General features: G+C 46.0%; 1 protein-coding gene across 2 annotated transcripts in view; it reads left to right on the forward strand.

Annotated features, from left to right (window-relative positions):
- Positions 1-10820, forward strand: part of LOC111980742 (14-3-3 protein gamma-1) — a 25601-nt gene continuing 14781 nt past the window's right edge. For both annotated transcript variants that reach the window (XM_070449252.1, XM_024011679.2), the window contains exon 1: positions 1-209. In XM_070449252.1, the coding sequence (XP_070305353.1) occupies positions 123-209 (87 nt within the window). In that variant the 5' untranslated portion in view covers positions 1-122. The remainder of the gene's footprint in view (positions 210-10820) is intronic.

The raw sequence follows: 10820 nt of genomic DNA on the forward strand, positions 1-10820 counted from the left end.
AGACAGCAGGGAGCAGCTGCAGCAAGAGGACCTCTGGTAACATTCACTGCATTGCTGAGAGTGACATATTACCATTTCAACTTTAACAATTCTAGAATAACATTGTATTAACGACAGCTAAAATGGTTGATCGCGAGCAACTGGTGCAGAAAGCCAGGCTGGCCGAACAGGCTGAAAGATATGATGATATGGCAGCAGCCATGAAATCGGTAAGTTCTGCTTTGGAATCATATTTCTGAGTATCATAAGGAATCATAAATAACCTCCACTTTCTAATACTTACACTTTCATTTTTTTCTGTTTTGTTTGATATATACATGTAGTTAGGCCTACATAAAGAATAACTGTGGTGTGTCCTATGGCAATTATCGTTCCCTGATTATTGTAGTGTTCCATATTTGGTGTATTAAACATGCCATGAAAGACCATTATTATGACAAAACCTTCAACTGGTATAAGACAGGGGAAAGCCAATATATCATGCCAGTGACATTTTCTGGAACTTTACTGGCAAGGCCCATGTGGGCTTTCACCATACCTTTCGACATCTGTTTTTTATTTTTTATCCAGCGATTGTTTGCTCACCGTTCGTTATCTTTATGAAAGGTATGTTTATTGAAACATTGAGCTATGGTCAATTATTACCTCATAGCCTAGTAGAAATGGGTTGTCAATGTGGAATACGGCTGTCAGATGATGAAAACAGCGGACGAATGCGGACTGTGTGATCTTAGGGCGGTGCCTTTTGCTAGGTTGCTTTTTAATCAGCTAGACAGCATGGCAATAATARGGGGCAATAACCGACAAAGCACCTTGCTCTGGAGATGAAACCTGTTTGTTTAATTGTTGATCTAACTGAATTAAATTGAAAGGACAGATCAAATTGGCAGGGAGGGGCAGTGGAATCTTCTCGTAAAATGATGAACATTTGGGTAGACACCAGAGGGAAAGCAATTTACTGGTAGCCGACTCTAGGTTTACTGTAGGCTACTGCAATGAGAGTGACAGCAGGGTTGGAGATAAGAATGTCTCATTCCCTGATTGTGATGATGTTCCCTAAACATGACAATCTCCCGCGAAGATGCATTATTAGTCACATCTAACATTGTGAGGAAATCAATTTACGCACACACACAATGTCATAAATTCTACCCACCTGTGTAGAATAGGCCTAACGCAAACGTTAGTGTCGTAGCCGTTATCGATTTGGGCAATACACAATATCCCCATAAAATATGATCCTGGGAACGTGAAACGTGGGTGGCAGCAGAAATCCTTCCAGAACGTTCTGTGGTTGTCATATTGCAGTGGATTCAATGTGCAGACTAGAACGTGTTCGAATGGTCAGGGTTCTGAATTCAATCTCAAAGACACATTATAGCATCCAATGCTTTATACGTGCGTCCTCCTCGACCCCCTCAAAAGGAAGGCATAGCAGTTTCTTGCACTAGGCGTGTCGCAGTGTGCCAAGGTGCAGTACCCGTATTGCACCATTTCAGAATCAGACTCAGCCCATTTATCTGTAGCCCACAATTCAGAAATGCAGGAATTATGTCATTGATGATATCGCCTACTCACTGTATATACAATAGCTGAGGAAGTATATGATATGGAGGCTTACTCCAATGATATGATCTGGCCAGGCCAGTATGGTGTTCCTGTGATCTATCCACTGAGGTTGCCTGTCTAGCCTATCTCTCATCCTCATTCTGACCCCCAAAAAACATAAATGCCAATTACTGTAGCCTACCATCTACCCGAATAGCGTATTCAGTCTCTACAAACTCAGAATAGACATCAAAGCAAACTGTATTACATCAATAGAATAGAAGGAAGAGAGTATAGTAGGCGATCCACGTTAAGTAGAACATCCTAAATAAATTGTCTATGTCCACCTCTGAGAAAATGCTCTGTCACAGACTACTATATAGAAGGCATGGTATAATTACTGTGAACAGTGCACTATAATGTTGAATGGTGGGTTGTTGAGGGGTTACTTTAGTACACTGTAATAACACAGACACAGATTTAATTACAGAAGCTGGCAGTCGTATTAGTCATGAATCATACTCTTCAGGAAAGCAGGCTGCTTCAGGGCCAGGTGGTGATAATGTCAGAGGGGAGAAGGGCTTTGGCTCCACCCTCTAAATGATGCTGAGTCAGAGACGGAGGAAGTCCACCCCCATCCTTATCCCCGGCCCCAGCCCCAGCCCGGCCTGACTCCCCTGCAGATGCAGCCCCATCACTATATCCAGCCCCATGCAGCCCGAGCCAGCCGCCAACACCAGCTCCAGCCCTGGCTGTGCTGCAGCAGTGGGTATCAGGGTGTGTCTGACTGATTTTTTATTTAGCTGCCACTCCACTGGGCATCAGTGGCAAGGGATTCCCGGGCTATCAGTTACATTTTTGGGGGAAATGACGAGTGGTTGTCAGTAGTGGTATGCGGGCATTCTACTTCGTTGTCACTACCCACATACAGAGGATCCCTCCTCTAAAGTCAGCCAGTTAGTCGGCCATTAACGTGTCAAAAGAGCATGTGATGCACGTATGCTTGGATGGCATTCAATAATGACATTTTCCTTCACCCTGGTGACATTTTTACCATACTGGTATTGATATTTTAGAGCAATTATTCTGGTTGTGGTACTAGAGCGAGGACCCCAGGAAGAGTAGCAAATGGGGATCCTAATAAACTAGGCTAGAGCAGTAGATATGTAGATGTGCCTCCCCCGTGTGAATTTGCCAAATTCAAGCACTGAGTGTTGTATGTAACGTTGTTATAAACAGGATTTTTAACAGCTACTCAATTCAAAGCAGCAAAGCATATGTGGTTGGGCTGATGATGTAACATGTTTTTGATTCATCAGTTGGGTGAATGAACCCTCGCACTGTAACTCAGAATCTGAGTCAGAAATGGTTCACATGCTGGGCTTCTATCTGAGGTGAGGCAGTTCATTCATCCTTTGGGGGAGAGAGAATGGGGAGAAGTGGGGGGAGGAGGGTTGCATCCAGTGTCACCCTGTGATGTTTCCTTTAGCGTCTGTCCTACTTTACCATATTAGAAAGTAAAGACCATCATGCTGCTGAATAGGCAGCTTTTATTTTTAATTTTTTAATTTAACATTTATTTAACTAGGCAATTCAGTTAAGAACAAATTATTATTTACAATGATGGCCTACCCCGGCCAAACCTGTCAAACAGGGTTTCATATTTTACCCAAATTACGGCGTGCCGTATAAAGGCACTGGGACGAAGACCAAACAAACACGTAACAAAAACACAGGGCTGAAACCCAAACAAAAGAGCGAGGACTACCTCGAATAAACAACGCTAGCGCGCAATGATTATCACACAGGACGAGACCCGTAATGATCTGCGCAATCCACAAGGGCACGAAAGCCCAAAACACATAGCACAGGTACTCACACGCACCAACGGACATGGGAACAATAATCGACAACACCATGGTGAACAAAGTGATACAGCCTGGAATCAAACCAGGGTCTGTAGCGACGCCTCTAGAACCTGAGATGCAGTGCCTTAGACCACTGTGCCACTCGGGAGCTACCTGATCCCCCTATCCTTTTCCTTCCCCCCGAACCGTCGTCAGAGCTTTTGTGATCATCTCCTTTCACTGGCACCTTATGAATTATTTTATACCGCTTGATCTCAATTGAAAGGTAACATTCTCCAGATTTTGAATGACAGTAGGCTATTACTCAAATGTGTCGAATTGTAAATCCTGCCTTGATGCTGTATATCTTGAATACTGTACCCTCCTCACTCTCTGTATTGTGGCAGAGAAGGTTATCACCCTCACTACCAACATGGACCTGGCTTTAAAAAACATACTAATGCAGTTACTTACTCGTGTTTTTTCCTTGCCTTTTACGCATTGTGTTTTTATTAGCCGGCCGCAGCAGCAATGACAGAGAGAGAGAAAAACATCTATGAAAAACTGCAGTCATGTATGGTTATATAACAACAAAGAGCTACTTGAAGCAACCCCCCTTCCCTGAAACACCCACACACACACACCCACACCAACAACACACACACACCACACACACACACACACACACACACACACACACACACACACACACACACACACACACACACACACACACACACACACACACACACACACCACACACACACACACACCACCACACACACACACACACCACCACAACACACAACACAACACACACCACACACACACACACACACACACACCACACACACACACACACACACACAACACACACACACACACACACACACCCACACACCACACACACCACCACACACCCAACACACACTCCTCACATCCCCCTTTCCAGCAGCACGCCCTCTCTCTTTCACTCTTCCTCTCTCCCTTTCTCTCTCCCTCTCTCTGCTTTAACCAGCCATCCACGCTCGCACCACTCTCACATCTAGTGACGTCAGGTAGCGCTAGCACACGTCGTCTCTGTGCTCTGCAGCCTGATAGAGGGAGAGGGTAGGCAGGAGAGATGTCACTTTAAGTTAGAGAGAGAGGGAAAGCAAGGGAGGAAGTGCAAGGGAATGAGGAGAAAGTGATGACAGTAAGGATGAGAGAGAGATGGGGAGAGAAACAGAGGTGGGGGGTGTAAGCGATGAAGAGATCGGGAGCTAGGGACATGTAGACTGAGCCCACTCTTGTGTTAGCCGGGTCATTCCTACAATCTGGTGCCTTTTCTGTCCCCAGGAAATATCACCTCGTATCACCTTCTATTTAGTGTCAAATTTGGCTTCCACAGGGCTTTAAAGATAAAGTTATGTGTCCTTTACCATAAAAACACAAAGAAATGGATCTCAAAGGGGATTTTATGCACTTTGTTTTTAGTGGATGTAGGCATTTTCGCATTGTCCCCGGGTGCTATTCACCAACTTCTATAAGAGATATAAGCCATTAGAAAGTAAAGTATTCAAAATCTTTCTTCATTATTTTATAACCCTACTTAAAATGTTCATGATTATTGTATTTGTTATTCTTGTATTTAAGGTCCCTGATTTCCCTTTCCACCCTGTTAGTTTGTTGTAATTCCCCTTTAAAAAAAAACAGCCCATTCCCACAATGACATAACGTTCAGGAAGTGTCATAATTCTTTGAGTGTGAAAACATCGGTGCAAAGCTAAATAAATATACACACTGTTTTATATATTTTTCATKAGTTATTCTGTTTGTGTCACTCATAAATGTCCACCCTGTTAGGCTAAATTAATATTAATAAAAAATATACACTACCGTTCAAAAGTTTGGGGTCACTTATAAATTCCCTTGTTTTTGAAAGAAAAACWATTTTTTTGTCCATTAAAATAACATCAAATTGATCAGAAATACAGTGTAGACATTGTTAATGTTGTAAATGATTAATGTAACTGGAAACAGCATATTTTTTATGCAATATCTACATAAGTGTACAGAGGCCCATTATCAGCAAACATCACTCCTAGAGACCGCAGGAGCGGTAGAGATACTCTTAATGATCGGCTATTAAAAGCCAACTGACATTTACTCCTGAGGTGCTGCACCCTTGACAACTACTGTGATTATTATTATTTGACTATGCTGGTCATTTATGAATATTTGAACATCTTGGCCATGTTCTGTTAAAATCTCCACCATGCACAGCCAGAAGAGGACTGGCCACCCCTCATAGCCTGGTTCCTCTCTAGGTTTCTTCCTAGGTTTTGGCCTTTCTAGGGAGTTTTTCCTGGCCACCATGCTTCTACACCTGCATTGCTTGCTGTTTGGGGTTTTAGGCTGGGTTTCTGTACAGCACTTTGAGATATCAGCTGATGTACGAAGGGCTATATACATACATTTGATTTGATTTGATCCTGTGCTCCAATGGCACGTTGTGTCAGCTAATCCAAGTTTAGTATTTTAAAAGGCTGATTGATCATTAGAAAACCCTTTTGCACTTATGTTAGATGTCACGTTCGTTGAATAAATAAGTGGACCAAGGCGCAGCGTGAGTAGAGTTCCACATATTTATTACAGTGAAACTTCAAAACAAATAATTAACGAACGTGCCATTCGTAGCACACATAGGCACTAAACAAAACAATATCCCACAATGCAGGTGGGAAAAGGGAAACACTAAGTATGATTGTCACACCCTGACCTTAGTTTTCTATGTTTTATGTATTATTTTGGTCAGTTAAGGGTGTGACGAGGGTGGGTATGCTTGTTTTTCCTGTCTAGGGTTGTTGTATGTCTAGGGGTGTTTGTTTGTCTAGGCATATTGTAGGTCTATGGTGGCCTGATTTGGTTCCCAATCAGAGACAGCTGTTTATCGTTGTCTCTGATTGGGGATCCTATTTAGGTTGCCATTTTACATTTAGGTTTTGTGGGTTATTGTCTATGTGTAGTTGCATGTCAGCACTCAGTGTTTATAGCTTCACGTTCGTTTTGTATCTTTGTTAGTTTGTTTTGTGTTTATTCTTCATTAAAAGAAGAATGTATTCCAATCACGCTGCGCCTTGGTCTCCTCACTACGACGAACGTGACTGAATAACCCACCATAACAGGACCAAGCAGCGTGAAAAAGAGGAGCAAACGTTATGGTCTTGGGAAGAGATTTTGGACGGAAAAGGATTCTGGACATGGGAGGAAATATTGGATGGAGCAGGACCCTGGACACAGCCGGGGGAGTATCGCCGTCCTAAGGAGGAGTTAGAGGCAGCGAAAGCGGAACGGCAATACTACGAGGAAAAATACCGGAGAATAGAGGAACGGCAACGATATGAAGGTACACGGCTAGCACGGAAGCCCGAGAGGCAGCCCCAAGATTATTTTTTKGGGGGGRAMACGAGGAGATTGGCTGAGTCAGGTAGGAGACCTGAGCCAACTCCTCGTGCTTACCGTGGGGAGCGTGTAACTGGTCAGGCACCGTGTTATGCAGAGATGCGCATGGTGTCTCCAGTTCGCATTCTTAGCCCCGATGCGCTCTATTCCAGCTCCTCGCATTTGCCGGGCTAGAATGGGCATCCAGCCAGGACATATTGAGCCAGCTCTATGTTCTGGATCTCCAATGCGTCTCCACGGTTCAGTGTATCCTGTTCCCCCTCCCCGCACTCGCCCTGAGGTGCGTGTCCCCAGCCCGGTACCACCAGTTCCGGCACCACGCACCAGGCCTCCAGTGCGTCCTCAGGGTCCAGTACGCCTGTTCCTCCTCCCCCACTCGCCCTGAGGTGCGTGTCCCCAGCCTGGTACCACCAGTTCCGGCACCACGACCAGGCCTCCAGTGCGCCTCCAGAGTCCAGTACGTCCTGTTCTCCTCCCCGCACTCGCCCTGAGGTGCGTGTCCTCAGCCCGGTACCACCAGTTCCGGCACCACGCACACGGCTCCAGTGCGCCTCCAGGGTCCAGTACGCCCTGTTCCTCCTCCCCGCACTCGCCCTGAGGTGCGTGTCCCCCGCCTGGTACCACCAGTTCCGCACCACGCACCAGGCCTCCAGTGCGCCTCCAGGGTCCAGTACGCCCTGTTCCTGCTCCTCGCACTGCCCTGAGGTGCGTGTCCCCAGCCCGTACCACCAGTTCCGGCACCACGCACAGACCTACAGTGCGCCTCGGGCAGTCCAGAGCGTCCGGCGACAGTACCCCAGTCCAGACGTCCGGCGACAGTACCCAGTCCAGAGCGTTCCGGCGACAGTACCCAGTCCAGAGCGTCCGGCGACAGTACCCATCCAGAGCGTCCGGCGACAGTACCCAGTCCAGAGCGTCCGGCTACAGTACCCAGTCCAGAGCGTCCGGCGACAGTACCCAGTCCAGAGCGTCCGGCTACAGTACCCAGTCCAGAGCGTCCGGCGACAGTACCCAGTCCAGAGCGTCCGGCGACAGTACCAGTCCACAGCTTCCGGCGACAGTTCACAGACCGGACCTCCAATGACGGCCACAGACCGGCACCTCCAATGACGGGCCACCGCCGGAACCTCACCGACGGGCCACAGTCCGGAACCTCCAATGACGGGCCACAGTCCGGAACCTCCAACGGCGGTCACAGTCCGGAGCCTCCAGCAGCGATCCCAGTCCGGAGCCTCAGCGGCGATCCCCAGTCCGGAGCTTCCAGCGACGACCCAGTCCGGAGCCTCCAGCGACGATCCCCAGTCGGAGCCTCCAGCGACGATCTCCAGTCTGGGTCTCCAGCGACAGTCCCCATCCAGAAATCCGGCGATGATCCACGCAGCGAGGGTCCCCAGCCCGGGGCCTACGGCGAGGATCCGCAGTCCAGAGCCTCCCGGCAATGATCACGGGTCAGTGCTACAAGAGCAGACTCAGTGTAAAGGAAGGGGGCGGCGTCCTGACCCAGAGCCGCCACCGAGGGTAGAGTCACCCGGACCCTCCCCTATAAGTTCAGGTTTTGCGGTCGGGAGTCCGCACACCTTTGGGAGGGGGGGGGGGGGGGGGGGGGGGCACTGTCACACCCTGACCTTAAGTTTTCTATGTTTTATGTATTATTTTGTCAGTTCAGGGTGTGACGAGGGTGGGTATGCTTGTTTGTCCTGTCTAGGGTTTTTGTATGTCTAGGGGTGTTTGTTTGTCTAGGCATATTGTAGGTCTATGGTGGCCTGATTTGGTTCCCAATCAGAGACAGCTGTTTATCATTGTCTCTGATTGGGGATCCTATTTAGGTTGCCATTTTACATTTAGGTTTTGTGGGTTATTGTCTATGTGTAGTTGCATGTCAGCACTCAGTGTTTATAGCTTCACAATCGTTTTGTAGCTTTGTTCCAATCACGCTGCGCCTTGGTCTCTTCACTACGACGAACGTGACAATGATCCCCAATTGGAGGCAACGAATATCAGCTGCCTCCAATTGGGAACCATACACATACACCAACATAGAAATATACTATCTAGAAACCCCCCTAGTCACGCTCTGACCTATTACACCATAGAGAACCCTGAGGGCTCWCTATGGGCAGGGCGTGACATTAGAACAGCTGAAAACTGTTGTCCTCATTAATGAAGCAATAAAACTGTCCTTCTTTAGACTAGTTGAGTATCTGGAGCATAAGCATTTGTGGGTTCAAATGGCCAGAAACAAATTGAGGACTTGTGAGGTGTCTGTTTCTCAAACTAGACACTCTAATGTACTTGTCCTCTTGCTCTGTGGTGCACCGGGGCCTCCCAATCCTCTTTCTAGTTTTCTAATTTCTCCCATGGAATAGCCTTCAAGTCTCAGAACAAGAATAGACTGACTAATTTCAGAAGAAAGTTATTTGTTTCTGGCCATTTTGAGACTATAATCGAACCCATAAATGCTGATGCTCCAGATACTCAACTAGTCTAAAGAMGACCAGTTGTATTGCTTCTTTAATCAAAACAACAGTTTTCAGCTGTTCTAACATAATTGCAAAAGGTTTTTCTCATGATCAATTAGCCTTTTAAAATGCTAAACTTGGATTAGCTAACACAACGTGCCATTGGAACACAGGAGTGATGGTTGCTGATAATGGGCCTCTGTACGCTTATGTAGATATTCCATAAAAAATCTGCCAATCTGCCAGCAATGGACATCAATCACCCACAGAGCTATAGACAATTTAGGCTTCACATTTCCACCCTATTAGGATTACGCACCTAACAGGGTGGAAATGTTGTTAGAAAAGATATTAACTGACTAATATATTTATATTTGATGTGTATATACAGAGATGTCGGAAGTTTACATACACTTAGGTTGGAGTCATTAAAACTTGTTTTTCAACCACTCCACAAATTTATTGTTAACAAACTATAGTTTTGGCAAGTCGGTTAGGACATCTACTTTGTGCATGACACAAGTCATTTTTCCAACAATTGTTTACAGACAGATTATTTCACTTATAATTCACTGTATCACAAATCCAGTGGGTCAGAAGTTTACATACACTAAGTTGACTGTGCCGAAAAAAAGGTTAGACAATAACAGAAAAAGATGTCATGGCTTTAGAAGCTTCTGATAGGCTAATTGACATAATTTGAGTCAATTGGAGGTGTACCTGTGGATGTATTTCAAGGCCTACCTTCAAACTCAGTGCCTCTTTGCTTGACATCATGGGACAATCAAAAGAAATCAGCCAAGACCTCAGAAAAAAATTGTAGACCTCCACAAGTCTGGTTCATCCTTGGGAGCAATTTCCAAACGCCTGAAGGTACCACGTTTATCTGTACAAACAATAGTACGCAAGTATAAACACCATGGGACCACGCAGCCGTCATACCTCTCAGGAAGGAGACGCGCTCTGTCTCCTAGAGATGAACGTACTTTGGTGTGAAAAGTGCAAATCAATCCCAGAACAACAGCAAAGGACCTTGTGAAGATGCTGGAGGAAAACGGTACAAAAGTATCTATATCCACAGTAAAACGAGTCCTATATTGACATAACCTGAAAGGCCCGCTCAGCAAGGAAGAAGCCACTGCTCCAAAACCGCCATAAAAAAGCCAGACTACGGTTTGCAACTGGACAAGACCGTATTTTTTGGAGAAATGTCCTCTGGTCCGATGAAACAAAAATAGAACTGTTTGGCCATAATGACCATCGTTATGTTTGGAGGAAAAAGAGGGAGGCTTGCAAGCCGAAGAACACCATCCCAACCGTGAAGCACGGGGGTGGCAGCATCATGTTGTGGGGGTGCTTTGCTGCACGAGGGACTGGTGCACTTCACAAAATAGATGGCATCATGAGGCAGGAAAATGATTTGGATATATTGAAGCAACATCTCAAGACATCAGTCAGGAAGTTAAAGCTTGGTCACAAATGGGTCTTCCAACTGGACAATGACCCCAAGCATACTTCCAAA

The sequence above is a fragment of the Salvelinus sp. IW2-2015 genome, linkage group LG20 (assembly GCF_002910315.2).
Source record: "Salvelinus sp. IW2-2015 linkage group LG20, ASM291031v2, whole genome shotgun sequence".
Classification (NCBI taxonomy): domain Eukaryota; kingdom Metazoa; phylum Chordata; class Actinopteri; order Salmoniformes; family Salmonidae; genus Salvelinus; species Salvelinus sp. IW2-2015.